Source organism: Erpetoichthys calabaricus, chromosome 7 (assembly GCF_900747795.2).
Source record: "Erpetoichthys calabaricus chromosome 7, fErpCal1.3, whole genome shotgun sequence".
In the NCBI taxonomy this organism is placed as follows: domain Eukaryota; kingdom Metazoa; phylum Chordata; class Cladistia; order Polypteriformes; family Polypteridae; genus Erpetoichthys; species Erpetoichthys calabaricus.
This window is the reverse complement of record NC_041400.2, coordinates 3,264,726-3,283,632: the sequence shown is the minus strand read 5'-3', so window position 1 is coordinate 3,283,632 and position 18,907 is coordinate 3,264,726. Positions and strand designations below refer to the sequence as shown.

The following is an 18,907-nucleotide window of genomic DNA, read 5'->3' as shown; positions in this document are numbered from 1 at the left end:
TGAAAACAGGCGCACGTCGTCCTCAGGGGGATGGCACATGGACGTGGATGTTGTTGCAAATTTTCAGCAAAGAAGATACGACTTTACCCAAATTACCGAATAACGTTTTTTTGAAGTACAGAGAAGCTAAACGTCGGATTGTTTTCTCTGTGATTTATCATTCGTTAATGTTTTGTTTTACGCGACGCCATTTTGTTTTCCACAGTCCGTGCTGTGCCATCCGAGATTATGGATACGCATTTCAAATGAATTCCCCGTACTTAGTGAATGAACTTGAGCAGAGGGCCATGAATCTCTGGCTCCACTAAACAGGCCTGGCTGCAGGAAAATGGGAGGCTGTAGACCCCACTAGGCCTCAAAATGGAGGTCAGGCTTTGTAAGTCAGAAGTGAGTAGCGTAGTCGGTGGGATCTCTCTGTCAAAAGCAGGTTTAAGAAGTTTATGAGTTGGGGCTCATGTTGAGGATTCACTTGAAGGACTGCCGAGGGCAAGTTGGCCCAACCTCATCATTCAGAAGCCCCCCTCAGCTGACAGATTCACAACATTAACTAGCGTGGCAGTGAAGATGCCATTGGTATTCATGGTGGTCTGTCAGGTGACATCATGTTGATTGATGAGTTTGTTTTTTTCAATTTTTGCACAAGTTTGGACCCCCCATACCCGTACCACACTCACAGACCAGCACTGACAGCTGGGTGCCACTTGGACCCCACTTGAGTCGACTCTGCTGTCGGCCGAGCCTTCACAAGCCAATCACGGGACTCTGCAGAAGCGTTGAGGAACTCGGTCGTAGTGCATCTGGATGTGTGCCGTGTTATCGTCGTCACCGACTTTGAACCCAATCTCTGAATTCTACGCGCCGTCAGCCATTTCCTTCTTAAACTTGTTTGATTTTATTATTTTCTTTATTACACAGGAAGATCTGTGACCCTGGACTGACTGCGTTTGAACCCGAGGCCCTGGGCAACTTGGTTGAAGGCACCGACTTTCACAGGTTCTACTTCGAAAACGGTAAGAAATGAAGGGGAGACACGGGCAGGACGGCCGACTCCCCTCTTTGGCTCCTCCGAGGGTCCTGCCTTCCCTTTTTTTTTTGTTTCGTTGACATTTTGTTTTTGTGGGGGGGGGGCATTCCTGCTCCGTGTAACGCATGCCAATCTGAGGGGCACATGCCGCAATGGGCTCAAGGCTGATGCCAGGTGCTGTTTATGCCCTACCCCTTTTCCGTGGATTGCAGCTGGCACCCCGCCCACCACTTGCCCATGTGACTTGTAGGCAGACCCTCTTTAAATGTCGTCGTGTTGCTTTTCGTTTTCGCTCAAAGGCCTTTCCTTCTTTCTCTCTGCCAGCTCTGTCCAAGGGAAACAAGCCGATCCACACCATCATCTTGAACCCCCACGTGCACCTGATTGGCGAGGACGCCGCGTGCATCGCTTACATCCGGCTGACCCAGTACATCGACGGGAACGGCATGCCCAAAACGATGCAGTCTGAGGAGACCCGGGTGTGGCATCGCCGTGACAGCAAGTGGCAGAACATTCATTTCCATCGCTCGGGCTCGCCCACGGTGCCCATTGAGTAAGGTGAGGCTCGGCAGGATGGGCTCTCGGCCTTGTGGGGGTCTCCAGGGCTGGGCACTAAAGCGCCTTTTTCTCTTTGTCTTTCAGTTGCCGTGTGCCCAGCCAGCGCTGCTCTGCCTCCTCATCTGTCACAAGTGAACCTGCGAGGCTCTCCTGTCCCCAATGTCCCCCCCATCCTGTGTCTGTCCCACCTCCGCCTGTCATATTTACAGTTATCTGAAGGAAATGTTCCACGTCAAGACCCCTGGGAGAGGAAAGATGAGGGCGAGTAACACAATTCACGAAAATCTGAAAAGGAATCACGAACAGTCAGTTAGGATTAACCAGGGTGCCACATTCGGGTGGCAACCTTTAAGTGACAAACACGGGTAGTGAAGATGAGGATCTCAAACTTCTCACAAGCCAGATGATGAGAAAGAAGGCGGTCAGCGATTTAATTTGAACGGGACGGTCAGGCAGGCAGCTGCGATTTTTATATATAAAAAAAAGAAGGAAGTTGTACCCGTGGGTCTGTCTGCCCGTCCCGTAGCTACGGGTTGTTATGTAAAAGCCAGGATTCACCTTCCTCATGGTCATCCTCACTACCCTGGTTAATTAAAAACACATCCAATAAAAGTGAGATACTGGGTGGGAAAAGAAAAAACGTGACGGGCGACGACGGCGGGTGGAGGGCACTGGGAGAGTCAGGTGGCCTACTGTCGAGGAGTGCGGCCTCGGGCTGGTGGTCTTCGAGGGTCTTGTGCCACTTGTGTCCGTTTCGTTTCCACCGTCTTGACGGACCTGGTCAGCGTTTAGCGACTTGTTCACAAACCTCAAGGCCTCCCACGTCCATCAGTCGCCCGTCGTCTTTTAGTATCCATGGCTGTTGGCATATCGATGGGATGTTTGTTTACTGGCACTCACTAATCGTCCCACCGGTGTGGCGGCCACTGCCACCATCCCAAGTCCTGACCACGTGACCTCGGTGCATTTCGTTCAGTTCTTTCCTCTGAGAGGAGGCGACGGTTGTCGGTTTTTCAGGCCTCTTTGCTTTTTCTTTTCTTTTTTAGAAGATGGCTTTGCGTTTTGTTTTTTCCGGTGACGTCTGTATTTGGTGATTGAAGTCAAACGTTGAATCAGCTTTAAGGGACACCGTTAGACATTTAGGGTTTGGAGCGGAACGACGGCGACCTCAACAACAGACACACGCAGAAGGGGAGCGCGAGTGGCGTCGGTGGGCAGGACGTCGTCGTCGTCTCGGGAGGCGGGCGCTGAAACGGCCAGTCAGGGGTTCGGATTTTATTTTTCGTTTTCTCTTTTCGGGCTCGGCTTGACGCGTCACCGTGGCGACTTTTCTCGTTTGTTACTTTAATGCTGTTTTTTTAACTCAATTTAAATGGTGGTGAATGTTTAATTGGAAGCCATTGCTGTCCGAATACTCACGGAGTCCAACCTGTTGGGTTATTTGGGGGTTTTGAAGGTTTGGTTTTTTTATCGTTGATATTGCAGTTGAGCCTTCGGTGATTAACTCGATGTGAGCGGCTAGCGTTGCTTTGGTGTGTGAAGACAAATCATCTTGTGACATTTTGACTTTTTAATTGTAGACTTTGGTGGCGGGTTACTTACTTTCTCCACAATGCCAATGTTGTCTTCCATGCAGTGTGGTGAAGACCAAGGGGTTCATCTTCACCGCGGCTCAAACTCCAACTTGTCATTGCTGTGGTTTTCAGTAAGCTGTTGGCATCCCATGGGAACAACGCTGTACAGACCGGACTTGATATATTTAAGTGACAATAAAAACGTGTGATTCCTGCTCGCCACTCTTGTGTGTGTCATGTGTTTGATGTTCTGCTCTCGAGTCCCCGCACGGTCACATTTAGGACTCGCCGTGAGGATCAGCGCTACGTGGAGACGAGTCCACCGCCGGTCCTTAACTCCAGGCTGGAGACAAAAGAGGAAGAGCAGCCAAGAGATGGAGGTGGGTGCTCTTTGGGGGTCAGATGCCCGTCCAAACAGCACGGCCTCCACAGACCACCCAGAGGAACAGTGGAGCTACTGCCGTCCTGTAAAACACCACTGGCACTGCCAGGCCGTGCTGAGAAGCAACAAGTCACGAGACAGGCGGAGATCTTTCAACTGAAATCTACAAGGTGGTCCTCCACAACACGGGCAGGCGGTCCGCACCAGGCCAGCAAGCACAGGCATGAGGCTCTAAGTCCTCCCCCACCAGGACGCCAAAAAAAGTCAAATAAAATTCTGACATCTAAAACAGTTGGGGGGTTCAAGAATGGCGGACATCATAGAGACACACAGTAATAATAATTCTTTATATTTATAGAGCGCTCTTCTCACCCCTCAAAGCCTCAGTTAAGGGCCCAACAGAGCAGAGTCCCTATTGGCATTTACGGGATTCAAAGTGCCAACCTTCTGATTACCAGTGCAGACCCCCAACCTCCAAGACACCACGCCTGACCCAACGCCACTGTCGGTGGCCTGACCCCTCCCCCCCCCCGAAAGGTTTATGGTGCATGACGGTTAATTTCGGGGTTAGGGTTACCTTCATGTGACGGCTAGCCAATTAGTGTTGCATAGCAACAGACACATAGGAGGGGCCAAAGGGTAAGCAGCTAACAAATCAAAAGGGCTTTGAATGTGGATAAGTGGGGGCGGGGATGGAGCAACAGTCACAGGTGGGAGGGGCCAAGAGTGACATAAGCAAAAGGAAAGGTGAAAGGGTGGAGCCACAATCACAGGGAGGAGGAGCTACAGATAAATGACATATGGAGGGGTTAGGAGTGATGCCAGTCCCAGATCAGATGGTATGGGCTGGAGGGGGGGGTTAGGAGTGATGCCAGTCCCAGATGGTATGGGCTGTGCTGTCACTCGAGTCCCACAGGAATTAATATAAACTATCAAATCCCAAAGCCATTGTAATACAGCACTTGAGATTTATAAATCTAGAACTTCACTTTGGCACACACCTCAGACAGTCAGATACATGAGATGTGAAAGGCACTCTATAAAGACAGACAGACAGACAATACTTTAAAGTTTTAATTTCCCCTTGAGGACAAATAGAGAAGCTCAAGAAAAAATGTAAATATTGTAATCAAACCACAATCCCCCAAACTTCTGGCTTGGCTACAAAGAGAGCTGCCACCCTCTGATGACAGATCACTTACTGGAGGTGACGGTGACAGGAGGTGACAGTGGCCCACTTCCACCACAGGCTTTAAACATTTGCACAGAACAGCAGACGTCTGTGTCTCCTGCCTGAAGTCCTCAGCACTGCTGACCAAGAGAATCTTTTCTGTCACCGAGGCGGTCAGGGTGATGTCACTTACCTTCCTAGGCAGTAACGACGACACATTTGGTTGTTGTTTCATTGTCACATTTTTAGCTTTAATTGTAATTTGCTTTTTCTGTTTCATTTGTTACTCTCAAGCCGAGGAGGCTCCTAAAAATTCTTGGAATTGTTAAAAACACAAACCGTTACTGTACAACTTACAGCAATTCCACTTTTGTCTCCTTAATGATGAGATGCCATCCACGCGTCTCATCTTTTATTTCTGTGTCTTGAGCAGCAAAGTTCCTTCGCTTCAGTCACAGCTTTACGTTTGGGAGGTCTGGCGACTACACTGGGGGTGAAGTGACTGGCACATTAGTTGTGGTGCCAAGTTCAGTTCTGTGGGCGCCTCCGCCGCTGCTCCAGACGATGCCCCAGCAGTTCCGTGTGATGTTGCTGATTAACGGGCCCGTCTGTCCGTGAAGAAACTCTTAATTACTAACGGTTTGCCTAACGTTGATTGTTGTGGCCTTGACGTCCAATGCGACCCCCTGTGCTCGAGTCACGGGTACGTCTTGTAGGACAAACGTCAGAAATGTGCGCTCCAGCGACTTGGCGCGATGCCACTTGGCACAGATTAACCAGATTTTCGGTGAACGACACCTGGTGGCCTAGTTGATAACTACACTCTACTCCTAAGCACTTGACCAATTCTGTGGCTTGTTTGGGTCACAAGTCCCGCCCCTGCTCATCGTGTCCCGCCCCCTACATTTAAATAATCCCTGAGCTACGCCGTGGGCAGCGGGTCTCCGCCGTACCCAAACTCGCCGTCACAGGTCCTCGTGTGAATTCTTTCTGTCCTCCTCATCCTCGGTGTAATGGAGCTCCCTGGACGGCGGTGAGCACATGAAAACTTTACGTACCTCAGACTGGCCATCAGACCCCCTGTGGCGTTTCTCCAGTTCAGAGCTTACCAGAGAGGCAGATGAGACGAGACGAGCCGGCACTCCGCGTCTGCGATGACAGCAGCATCTCTGCAATTTAAAAAAGGGATCGGGACGAGGAGCCAGACAGGAAATCTCAACATTAATAACATTAAACAAAGAGCGAGAGCTTCGGTGACACAAGGACCAAGATGGAGCCTCCCTCAGCCCAACACAAGCCAAGGGGTCCCCAAGATCACAATTTTTTTTTTTTGCTGTTTTCAATAAGCACCCACACTCAGAACGACATCAGACTGTCTGAGCTCACCAAGTGACAAGATGTGACAAGAGCAGAGAGACAGAAGAGGACCCCCAGAGAGTTCGTACATTTAACACTTGGATATTTTATTTCGGTAACTCAGCCATGTACACATTGCAGCTGCTATGCATCGTTAGTGTTTAATGTTCATTAATTCTTTTTTTTTTGTTAGCTAATACATGCCCTCATAGATATACGGTATATAGATAGTCGTTATCACCATGGGAACAAGATGCTGATTCATCAACTTAAAAGTTTACTTCTCTCACAGTTCTGAAATTTCTTGATTACACAAAAAGAAAACAGTAAAGTGAAAAACCATAATGTCATTACATCGATATATTCTGCACCGCAAACAACACCACGGAAACTTCCCTTCAACCCGCTCAAAGACAAAATCGTGTGGTTGCTGTCATCTCGTGCAAATCCGTACAGGCGGCTGTGGCGACTCGCAGAAAAGGCGGCTTTTCCGTAAAAATGGCAGAATGTCACACTCTTGGCTACAAGGTTACATACAAAGCTTTTCCCCTCGACTCTTACGTGTGCGCCAACCGAGGGAGATGCGGGAAGTCGTCACCGGTGCCGAGTCCAACTGCGACGGGGCCGTCATGGGATGCCGTGTGTGTGCGCACTGCTGTGAAAATGCTGCAGCAGGTCTCGGAAGGTGGACAATAAAAATAAAAAAACAAAAGTGCAAAAAAGAAGACAAAACGTGAAAGTGTACAAAGTCGCAAAAAAAAAAAAAAAAGACCGAGCGGAACTCCAAACAAAGCACACGAGGCTCCGAAGAAGCCCACTCAGTGCCATTAGGGAATACCAAGCCGTTATGTGCCAACGACAGCCTTGCACGCCACATGCAGGAATGAAAGAAAACAAGTAGCGAAACGAACGCCACCCCTCGGATGGGCTCAGGCGCCACTAGTGTGAACTGGCCAATGCCGTGCCACCTCACCCTCACCCACACGGGCGGACGCAGAGGATTCGGAAGAAGCCACGGCAGCTGATGCCACCCTGGGCTCTTTTGCCCTCCCTATTCTTAAGCATGGATACCAGCCTGTGGACACGTCCGGGGCATCGGCTGCGGTGACGATGACGTGACCTTCGCTCTCTTGGGTTCGCGGACTGGTTTCGTTTTTCTGTCCTTCCTTGACCTCTGGGCCTAAAGAGACGGCCATCCCATGAGGAACGAGGATGATCCAGTGAGCAGTGGTGCTTAGTGGAATTACGATAGGCAGTGTACTTTAGCAAGTCCAAGCGCTCTAGCTGTATATACATTTGAATGAGTCCAAATAGTTTCTCGCTCCTTCTCTCTCCATTTTGACAGTCCAGACGTGTTTTGCGAAGAGGTCTGTGGACGAAGTCGACTGTGCAGTAACCGTCATCCATCGGGCAAAGCTCCTGTTGAACGATAGCAGAGATCTTCTTGGTGATGTCACCCAACTAAAACTTGACACTCTCTTTGGTCGCAAAAATTTGCCAAATGGTTTTAACAAAACAAAAAGAAAATGGAAAAGTGGTGGAGAAGAAAGGAAACAAAGAGTGCAGGGGCCACGTGAAGGCGCAGGGAGACTCTCTGAATGCCTCCGTGTGCCAAATCGATACGTTTAGGAGAAACTAAAACAAAAGACGCTGGCCTGCGTTTACTTGGCTTCGTGTGGCTGCTTGTCCGTGCAGAAGCGGCTGAGGAGCTGTTGCAGGTCGTGCTGAAGGTCGTCTTTCTGCAAGGCCTCAGGAACGTCCTCGAGCCGCTCCAGGTGCACATGCTGTCCTTCTGCGTCCTTCACCACAGTCCTCTTCCGGGTGTTGACTTTACACAGCTTTGTCCTGCAATGCAGAAGGGGAAAAAAACAAAAATGTCAGTCATCTGGGTGGCAACCCACGTGGCATCAGGGGAAAAAGTCTGTGCCCGCTATGAGCAAAACAGAGCAAGAGAGGGAGGAGGAGGAGATGAGACAACAGCAGGTGGAGAAAGCTTACGGCCAAAGGTGGCGTTCAGGTGTTTCAAATCCGCACACAGTCATGCAATCTCCACTGACAAACACCGAGTCGCACTGAAGAGCTCAGAGTTGCCATCTTTGCCACTCGTGCACTACTAGATCTGCCCGGGTCAACTCTAAGTGCTATTATTGTGAAGTGGAAACACTGAGGAGCAACAGCAGCACAGCCACACAAACTGGCAGAGCGGGACCACCGAGTGCAGAAGTGCATCAAGTGGCCCGTCGTCTGTCATCCTCCACTATTCTGTTTCTACTTTCAGCATCCTGCTGTGGCACTTGTGCTACAATGCCAAGTTGTTATTCCTACCCAAGGGTATTGTGGGATCTCAAGGTGCTCCCAGGTCATCTGTGAGATACGAGTCAGCCCTGTGTTCTCCTGCCAGCTGGCTGTGCCCATAAAACCTCCACAGTGAGGTGTCTGGGAGGCATCAGTATCAGATGCCCAAACCACGTCAACTGGCGCCTCTCGAACTTGTGTGAACTCCAGCACACATTGGGACGGTTTGTGACCGAGTGTGACGATCAGTACCTCCAAATCTGAGGTCATAGGACGGCCCTCCCCGGGTGAGAGGCGAGTTACTGACTCAAGTGGAGGAGTTTAAATACCTCGGGGTCTTGTTCACGAGTGAAGGAAAACAATCTACGAAATTCACCATTGTGTGTCTTTACGTACCTCCCATTCTGTCTCTGAGAAATATACAGACTGTCCCGTCCATACCTTGCCAACCATCCCCGTGCCCAGTTACACCTTCTTCTTCTCTTTGCTGAAACTTTGAGGAGCTGGACGCCATGTTGTTTCTTTTGAATGCGAGATTCTAGATTGCAGAATGTCAATGTGTAGCAGTGCTACCGTAGGAAGAACTCTATTTCCCAGCAGCCCAAGGGGGAGTACCCACATAGGATGACTGGAATGGAAGTTGGGGCAGCTGGGGAGGGAAAGTTGAAAAGGGGGGCCTGACGGAGCAACAAGAGATCAGAGTTTTAGTGTCTCCTGTCCAACGTGTCGTCTGGAACGTTAATCGTGTCCCGTTAGGATGAATGGACCGTCTCGCTCGTGCCTGCCTGTCGTGTATCTAGTGGTGGGTTCACCGTGGTGTGTCTTCAAAGGCAGCGAGCGCTCCAGCAAGTCCCATCCCTCGCCGCTCAGGACTACTGGTGGGACCGTTTCACTCATTTACTACAGAAGCAGTTCTCAGGATTGTCATCATCACACCAAACCATTTTATCCGCTTTTGCTGTATTGGACTGTAGAAGGACGTTGTCGTGAGAGTTTGTTACGTTACAACTTTATCACCGTAGGGGATGGGGAGGTTTGTCTGACTGTTGTTGTTTTTCATTGGGTTTCCATTTAATAAATTCTACACTCATTCGTTGGTTTCGTGTCTCTGCTTGTGAGTGTGTGCGGGTCTGGCCAAGACTGGGTGCGTCACTGGAATCTCCACCAATAAATAAATAAATAAATCACCACTGGTGTGAATCTTAGCAGCACTGGACTGCTACCGATGGATAAAACAGCCTGCTGGGACCAAATACAACGTGTAGTCTGAGCAATCGGACCAAACACTCGTACAGATTGAGCACAAGCACAACTGCGACTCTCAGGTAGTGTGAGCACCATTTCTAAAAATGGATGTGCGGATTTGATCTTCATATCAGAGCGCACAGAACATGGACTTGTATTGCAGAATACCCTGGTGGATCAGAACTGTGGCTGCGGTCCCCTGACGTTTATTTTCGCCAGGACTCCTGCCCACTGGGGCTTCTGTTTATTCATCATCCACCGTCACCGGACATATTACAAGTTTAATGGCAACAGATTTAGGTTATCATAATGTTGTGATGTGAGATTTTGCATATAACTTGATAAATATTTTGTATGTCTTTATTTGTAATTTAGTGGTCTTGGGGGGTGGCAGGTGTTGAGATGTCGTATTTCCCCCATTGGTCTCAGGTACGGCTCTTTGGAATTGGCTTGGATCAGAAGCTTTTAAGTACCACAACGTCCTATTGGCTCTACGGGTTGGACAGAGAATCCATAAATCTGTTTGCTGAAACCACATTCTCTCTCTCTTACTAACCTCTGATGACGAAGAAGCCCATCTCTCTTACCAACAACTGATGAAGACCATCACACCATGAACTGACAACACCACCACAATGGGCAGCACAGCTCGGCAGCCATATTGAACAGGCATGTGGTGAATGCGGACTACAAATGAGGCCTTAACTAGAGACATTAAGTAACAAGTCTGTGTGCCGCCTGAACAGCACATTACCATTTAATCAGGCTGTATGGTTGCCGATATTCAAATGTACTTTGCCTATTGTTATTATTTATGAATATTATCATCAATAATACATTGTTTAAATTGTAACTTAACTCCTGCTTGTCGTTTACTACACCTAATTGTCTGAGGTTATAGATATAGAAGAGAAGGTGAGGATAAGTTATATACTGTAATACCTTAGAAACCGTGGCAAGTCTGTGGGATTTGAGGCATTCTGACAGAGACTACATATTAATAATACAAAGGGGAAAGTAGAGCAAAATATTACTCTACCAAGATAACACACAATTTTACATGAATCAGATTCAAATTTTACTGTGTGTTCAACCTAATTTGTATGTAAGTAATGTTATTACACTTGTGAGGTCCTCTGAGGCCGGACTCCATAAAGAGTGTAAAACAAATACATTTAATTAAATTGAATGCTCCCGCATACGAGATTTGGGGTTGGTTACACAAAATACAAATAGGACGCTTCATTCTAACCTGGCACCCGTCTTCCTGACAGTGATGGTCCTGTCCTGTTCCATTTCAAACAGATGATAATCAGGTGAGGCCTTTTGCCTCCTTTTATTCACTCTTGCTGAACGGAGTCCCTGGCAGTGGCTCCCCTAAATCCAGAACTCACTACGGCCCACCATGATCTGTAGGTGGAGTGGTGGCTCAGAGGCTAGGGATCTGCACTGGTAATCAGAAGGTTGCTGGTTCAAATCCCGTAAATGCCAATAGGGACTCTGCTCTGTTGGGCCCTTAACCTACAATTGCTGAGCGCTTTGAGTAGTGAGAAAAGTGCTATATAAATGCAAAGAATTATTATTATTATGAAGATGATGATGAACCTGTGCCAATTCACTCCACACTGACGTCCTTCTGTTTTTAATGAATAATCCACCTGACCTTCTTTGCCCGTTTTCTGAGCTTTGATGTTCTTTAAAGCTATAAAGTAAACTGGTAAAGATGGCTAACTCACTCTCCCTGTGCACCCATCGCTCTTCTCTTTCATGCTTCATAAACTTGAATGTCCTTCGACTTTGATCACGTTTTAATGAAGCGTTTCTCACGGTCCTACTTGGCACTTTCTCTCCCTTACTGGACCATCCTATCTTGTGTTGGTGGTGCAGGCTGGTGCTGGTAGCGTAATGGTGAAAGTTTTCTTGGCAGATATTAGGAAATTTATTACCAACTGAGCAGCATTTAAATGTCAAATCATTGTTGCTGATGGGTGGCGCAGTGGTAGCGATGCTGCCTCGCAGTTAGAAGACCCATCTGGGTTCACTTCCCAGGTCCTCCCTGTGTGGAGTTTGCATCTTCTCCCCGTGTCTGCATGGGTTTCCTCCCACAGTCCAAAGATATGCCGAGTGGGTGCATTGGCGATTCTAAATTGTCCCTAGTGTGTGCTTGGTGTGTGGGTGTGCCCTGCCCAGGGTTCTTTTCCTGTCTTGTGCCCTGTGTTGGCTCCAGCTGACCCCCACGACCCTGTAGTTAGGATATAGCAGGTTGGATAATGGATGGATTGTTGCTGACCAACCATTCATGACCATATTATAATCTTTATCATATGTTTTCACACATTTTTTTTTATGGATGATGTAAAGAAAAATTTTAAATGAGTTCATGTTCATAAGACATCTTGGTCTAGATGGAACATCAGGGTGTGTTCTGAACACCCATAGCAATTAAACAGCACACAGGATTTAGTGAGATCTTATTGAGAGAACCTGTGGTCCCTGCCCGTTTTAGAAGGACTACAGCTACCTGTGTCTACAAACATAAAAAACGACTGACAGCAAACCGGTAGGCACTCATGCCAATCCTATGGAAGTGTTTTGAGAGAATGGTGTTGGGACAAATCCAACATTCCAGAAAGTGACAAGTCACCTCCAGTGTGCAGCCATGTCACACTGTCGGACAGCACCATTCTCTGTAACGTGTGGATTTGTATTTTTTCATGGATGTTTTTGATATCGTTTGTTGGTCACTGTTGGGTCTTTTTCTATCAGAAACTTTATGTCCTTTCACACAAAAACATGACATTCAATTTTTTTCTCAACATCACTACCAACTAAAAGGGGCAAGATAGATATAAGAAAAATATAATTTTTGGGTGGAATATTCCTTTAATGTCAGCAAACCCACGTTGCTGGTCAAAGAATTCTGAGAGCAGACCACTTCTGTGGAGAAGGTGACTAGCTTTAGATTTTAAAGAGTGGCCATCACTGCTGAAATGAAGTGGGATCAAAACATGTCTCCTTTTGTTAAGAACATTGGAATAATCTAAACAAGAACAGGCCATTCCGTCCAACAAAACTCGCCTTTCCTGTCCACTTAATTCTTGTAAAATGACATTTAGTCGAGCTTTGAAGGCCCCTAAAGTTCTACTGTCTACAACACTACTTGGTCACTTATTCCATGTGTCTATGGCTCTCTGTGTGAAGAAAAAGGTCCTAAACACTTCAATCATGTCTTCTCATAATCTCTGTAAAGGCTCAGCTCTTTAAATCTTTTATTATAACTCATCTCCTGTAGCGCCCAGTCGCTCTTCTCTGGACCTTTCTCTAGTTACTGCTATGTCTTTATGGAGACCAAAACTGCACCCTGTACTCCAGATGAGGCCTCACCAGTGTGTCATAAAGCTTCAGCAGACCCTCCTGTGACTTGTACTCTACATATCATGGTGTTCTGAAGACTGTCTGGTAGTTGACAGAGTTGAGTCTGCTTCAACTCCTAAATCCTTCTCTCATGGTGTGCTTTTAAATTTTCAGACCTCCCATTGTGTATTCGAACTTCACATTTTTGTTTTCTACGTGTAATTCTTTACATTTACTTACATCTGCCACAAGTCTGCCCAAGTCCTTCCGTCACGATTCAACAGATTCGAGACTTATCTGCCAATCCACCTAAGCTTGAAATCCTCTGCAAACTTAACCAGCTTGTTATTTATATTCCTATCCAAATCATTTATATATTAGGGACGTTCAAAAAGTTCTGCACTTTCATATTTTCATTGAAAACGGTGAGGAGTAGTAATTAGTCGTGTCAGAGAGTGTCATATGACTGAGAAAACTGCATAGCAAAGGAAGGTGACTATGTAGAAAATGTGATGTCATTTGTGTTTGAAATTCTTAATAAATACAATTTTAAAATTTTTTTTTAAAAAAGCGCGGAAATGTTTGGAATGTCCCTCATATATTAAAAATAGCAGTGGGGCCCAGCACTGACCTCTGCTGGACATCAATCTTAACATCACCCAAGCCTCACCTACACCTCTGATTTCTCTGACATTTGAACAACTTGTTTGTCTCTATCTCTTCTCACGAGCTTCTACTAGTGCCCAGTGGGGTCCATCCCCATTGGCTGAATACATACTGGTACGGCTCAAGAACATAAAAGCACCACAAAGGATGGGGAAGGCGGCACAGAATTTGCCTGACACCCCTTTGTCTTCTGTTCAGGACCCACACAATACTCGCTGATGTACGGGTGGTCCAGATCTAACTATGCAATTATTGCATTAAAAGTTGCGTAGTTAGATCTGGACCACCCTATAGAAAGGCATAGAGAATGTTAAAGACTCGGCCATCCTGCACAATCGCTTTCCTCACTCACCTATTCTGGACCAGTAGATTCAGGGACAGTTTCTATCCATAGATAAGATGTAAGGTTACTGGACAACTAACTCATAACAGCAATATGACAGTAAATGTTCATACAATACACAGTACACATTTTTTCCATTGGTATTGTATTACTGTCACTATTTTGAGGAGACATGCAAGTAAGACGTCCATTGTACTGGGCACACATGACAAGAAAATCGAACTTGTAAGGGATAACACGCCATCTCAAAGCATGCATCGTCTCAGGCTGGTTGCATGAATGGCCTGCACTGACCCCATTTGGGACGGAGTAGCATAGGTGGGTCCACAGCTGAAGAATCGGCAAGCAATATGTGATTATTATTATTGAGTCAGTAGAGGACTGGGAGACAGAAGGGGGTCCCTACAGGGTACTGATCTAATAAAGTGGTTAATGTATGGTTGCAGGAGATTTCTATGGATATATTTATTTAATTAGATGATTTATAGCTGATAACTGAAATAAACAACAAGTGTGCTTTATGTATCTCCTGCAGAAAGGCCAATACTAAAACAAACTGACAAATCTTGCTAAAACCGTCTGTCTCTGTCTCTCTTGTTCTGTCACTCGCTTGCTCTGTCTACCCTGGAATTACACAGGAGATAGAGGAGTTGGTTATTTTCATTTTGTTAGAGAAAAAACACGGCAGCCTTTTAGTGAATGAATGTCTACTTTGAAGAGCAGTAGTGGGTAAGAGTCCTCGGGCAGACCGAATCTCCAGGTGCACAGAATGACTCATCCATTGTTACTCACGTCATGGTGCGAGGCTCGTCACTGGCACAACACAGGAAGCGCAGGGTTAGTGGAAGCTGGGCACATGTGTGGGCTCAAACTGTTGTTCAAATGTTATTACGATAGCTTACTAAAATGCACTGAACAAATATAAAAACTTGTGCAGAGGAGTCCTTTGATGGCTAAAATCCTGGTCTGTCCTCGGAGTCCAATTGTTTCCATTCTGATTTGTTTTGTCAAACACACACACGATCAATTGACCGAGTGACTTCATATTCTCAAGCCACACCATGCATGTTTTCCCTTTCAGGGCTGATGTAGCAGCAGCAGGTGTTAGAAGGCCGATTAGCACATTCTAACCAGTGGCTGGTTATGGAGACGTATTAAACTGTTAACATGCCAGGCCAAACCTTTTGATCACTGATCCATCGTCCTTTACAATTTCCTGTTCAACTAAGTTCGGTAGTTGGACTTTCGAAGAGCCCCCAGCATAGGTCAGGGCCTGAACATAACAAGAAAGGGACATTTTTAAAAAAAAATTCATTACCTCTTTACAGCTGCTTACAAGACGACAGAGAAACCGATCGTCCCAAGCCAACATATTTTCAAAGACTCTGGTTTGTTACACATTACTGGTTTTATGGACGGATGGATTTGTCATTTGATAGTAATGGGTGAATTTCAAACTGACACGTGGATGTCAAAGGTTGTATAATTTGTTTTACAATTCTTGGTTGGTTTTGATCTTTATGGACATCTACAGTGGGTATAGAAAAGAACCCCCCCCCCCCCCCCCTTCGTAATATTCATTTGTTTTGCTTTACAACCTTAAATGAAAATACACACAAAACATATTTCTTCCCAGCTTTACTTACTCATTGCAACCTGTAACATCCAAGTGAAAGATATCACAGCTACAGTTCAGAAAACTGATAAAAAAAATCAAAAACAAGACCTACTGAGATTAATGGTATTGAGGCCAAATAGTTTGATTTTGGTCTCCTCTGACCAGAAGACCTTTTCCCACTTGGCATCAGAATCTTCAAGGTGCATTCTGGCAAAGCTCAGACGAGCCTTAATGTGGCCTTTCTTGAGAAGTGCTACCCTCCCGAACAAGCCACAATGGTGGAGTGCTTGTGAAATTGTTATCACATGCACACAATGACCACTCTTTGCCATCAAATCCTGTAACTCCTTCAAAGTGGCCATTGGCCTCTTGGTAGCCTCTCTTACCAGTTTCCTCTTTGCTCTTCCATCCAGTTTGGAGAATCCAGGGAGGGTCCTAGTCGTACCAAACACTTTTTTATGATGGCCTTTACTGTGCTCCTTGGTAAAGCCTTTAGAGATTTTTTGGTCTCCATCTCCTGCCATATGTCTGTCCACAACTCTATCCCTGAGATCTTCTGAAAGTGTCTTGCCACCCATAGTCAGTTGTTTGCTGTCAGTTGCACTACCAAGCAAGGGAATGAACACGTCAGGAACAGCTTCACTAATCACATGGATTACAATTGATCACAGGTGGAAGGAAGCCAGTAACCATGGTCCACAATGGAAATGGAGGGCACTTGCACCTGAGTGAGGTTGGGGTGATCCTTTATTCATCTCAGTATTTCTCGTTTTTGATTTTTTAAAATTCTTCTGAACTGTAGCTGTGATATCTTTCACTTGGATGTTAGAGATTGCATTGAGTAAGTAAAGCTGGGAAAAAAATATTAGTGTGTGTGTTTACATTTATGGCTGTAAAGCAAACAAAAAGGGAATATTTCGAAGGGGGGGGGATTCTGTGTAATAAGAGACTCTACAGTGTTATGGCCAGACCGTCTCCCATAATGGTCACTTCTGATTTGTGAAACATATTGATGGTTTACCTTCAGCCCCAAGGACTATTTGAACTGTATTAAAGTATACCAGGATGGTAGGAAGAAAAGGAGCGTCCGAGAACGATACCAGGAGAAGGAGGAGGACAAGAAGGGTTTGGATCTGCAGTAATAACAGGCAAGGAGAAAATCAATCCATGGCGGTATCGGTAGGTTTGCAGAGAAGAAGTCTACAAGTTTTATATTGGAAGATTATTACTGGAAGACACTGAGCAACCTTTGGGTTGAGGACAGTAACAGTGTCCTTCAGAAGATCATTCATCATGTGTACCTGCGCCACACCAAAATCGCATCACTTCTTTAGGAAGAACCGTTGGGGTAAGCCTTTTAGTTTTTATGTTGTAAGCTCAGTGACTCTGCAGTCACTCTTCATAAAGAAAGTTTACCATAAATTATCAGTAGATGTTTGTTGTTCACTGTAACTAAATTGTGAACGTGACTATTTGTTGGCTTTTGCTGCAGTCAGGAGTTATTTGTGCTTTGTTATGCTGTGCACTACACTTATCTTTGCATTCCATTTCTAAAGGCCTTGGTCTCGTTTATTCCTCATCTACTGCTGTTGTGAGAGATCAAGAATAACCTAAAGGGACCTGTGCAGAGATCTGTAGGGTCCCCTCATAGTTGATTTTTTAGGTTGGCTCCAGGTTTATCTTGTAATGGTTACAAATTCATGCCCAATACTGCTGTGTCAGTTTCTAAGGCATGAGTAGTGCAGGTTGACAAATGCTATGGTGTCACATTGAATGTATGACATCACCGGTGACAAATGTAACCCTGTCCAGTCCAAAGAAACATTTTGACCTTGAGTTAACATAAGATATCAGAATGGATGACGGTACACCATCACTGTAACATCACCAGCACCTTTTAGACAGGTAGCCAGTGTAGCAGCATTGCACAAAGGGAGTTTAAAGGTCAGCATTTCTGTCTCCTCTCTCTTTGGTCCCTCAAGGGTTTCTTTCCACAAATCTACAGAAGCACCACAGGGTTGACTGGATGCTCTACATTTTGCCAGTGTGTGTGTGAATGTGTCCTGTAGTAGACCGTTATCAGAGATGGCTGCCATCTTGCACCTATTGCTGCTGGGAGAGGTCCTGTCCTGTAAAACTGGAATTGTGACAGCAAACAGACTGGTAGAATGACAGATGAGAAGCAAAGCACTTAAGCATTAGCTTTAACTATCCAATTAAATTTCAGTTTCAGTGAGAAATCACGTTACCAAACATCTGCAAGTATCTACTGTAGTCTCAGCAAGCTCTTCCACCGTACCTGCTCAAAGTCCTCTTTGGCTGATGGAAGATCAGTAGATAGCGTAGTGTCTCCAAGGAGCTTCTCCATCCTCTCTCCGTGCATCACTGTTGTTTTGATGACTTTGCTAACCTTGCGACCATGAACGGGTTCCATCTGAAACTCTGAAGAGCCACTTGCAATGGCATGGGGTTCTGAAAATTTCACCTGCACAAATGAGAAAGGATATTGAAGTAGAGCTTCAAATAGGGAATAATGCAGAGCTCACAAACAGTGGCCACAACAACAGTGAAATGAGGCACAAACACAATTTGTTGTTACTTTTTTACTGCAATTAAAGTCCAACAGTCACTTTAGAAACACTGATGTTTATTCACAAATCTCTGAGCACATCACCTCGGTTTGGTCACTTTCACTCTTCAAAACTGTTCTTTTTACAACTTTGGAATACGTGTCGCCCTCCTCAATGCTGACTGGTTCTTGATCGGGTCCCTGCATTAACACTTCTTCTTTTTCTGTACCATCTGGTGAAACGTAACGCCTAATTATTTTCCTGGTGACCTGGGTGGGAGAATCAGAGACACAAGTAAAACTGTGATTAGATGTACAATACAAGGCCACCGTGGTCTACATGTTCTTATAATTAGTGTACGACGTTACAGCTTCTGAACGCAAATTCTATCAGACACCTGTGATACAGGAAGCTGGGGCCTACCCTGGCAGTCGCATGCCAATCCATCATGAAATGTCAGTTAAGGCTGAGCATACTCACTCATAATGGTGACATTCTGTAATAATTAATCTGCACATTGGAAAAAGTTCTTGGAAAAATTGTGTAAGAACACGTAACAAACCAAATATAAAATCTTTGTTTGCTATCCAGTGAATAATATACAGTGCATCCAGAAAGTATTCCCAGCACTTCACTTTTTCCACATTTTGTTATGTTACAGCCTTATTCCAAAATGGATTAAATTCATTTTTTTCCTCAGAATTCTACACACAACACCCCATAATGACAACATGAAAAAAGTTTACTTGAG

General features: G+C 45.8%; 2 protein-coding genes across 33 annotated transcripts in view; one reads left to right on the top strand and one right to left on the bottom strand.

Moving 5' to 3' along the window:
* Window positions 1-2,621, top strand: part of camk2d1 (calcium/calmodulin-dependent protein kinase (CaM kinase) II delta 1) — a 151,569-nt gene extending 148,948 nt beyond the window's left edge. For all 12 annotated transcript variants that reach the window (XM_028805088.2, XM_028805084.2, XM_028805081.2 and 9 more), the window contains 3 exons: window positions 916-1,010; window positions 1,349-1,582; window positions 1,667-2,621. In XM_028805088.2, the coding sequence (XP_028660921.2) occupies window positions 916-1,010; window positions 1,349-1,581 (328 nt within the window). In that variant the 3' untranslated portion in view covers window position 1,582; window positions 1,667-2,621. The remainder of the gene's footprint in view (window positions 1-915; window positions 1,011-1,348; window positions 1,583-1,666) is intronic.
* Window positions 2,622-6,151: 3,530 nt separating this feature from the next.
* The window catches only part of ank2b (ankyrin 2b, neuronal), a 512,663-nt gene continuing 499,907 nt past the window's right edge, over window positions 6,152-18,907 (bottom strand). For all 21 annotated transcript variants that reach the window (XM_051929737.1, XM_051929741.1, XM_051929735.1 and 18 more), the window contains 4 exons: window positions 18,261-18,425; window positions 17,886-18,071; window positions 15,150-15,241; window positions 6,152-7,910 (listed from right to left, as the gene is read on the bottom strand). In XM_051929737.1, the coding sequence (XP_051785697.1) occupies window positions 7,727-7,910; window positions 15,150-15,241; window positions 17,886-18,071; window positions 18,261-18,425 (627 nt within the window). In that variant the 3' untranslated portion in view covers window positions 6,152-7,726. The remainder of the gene's footprint in view (window positions 7,911-15,149; window positions 15,242-17,885; window positions 18,072-18,260; window positions 18,426-18,907) is intronic.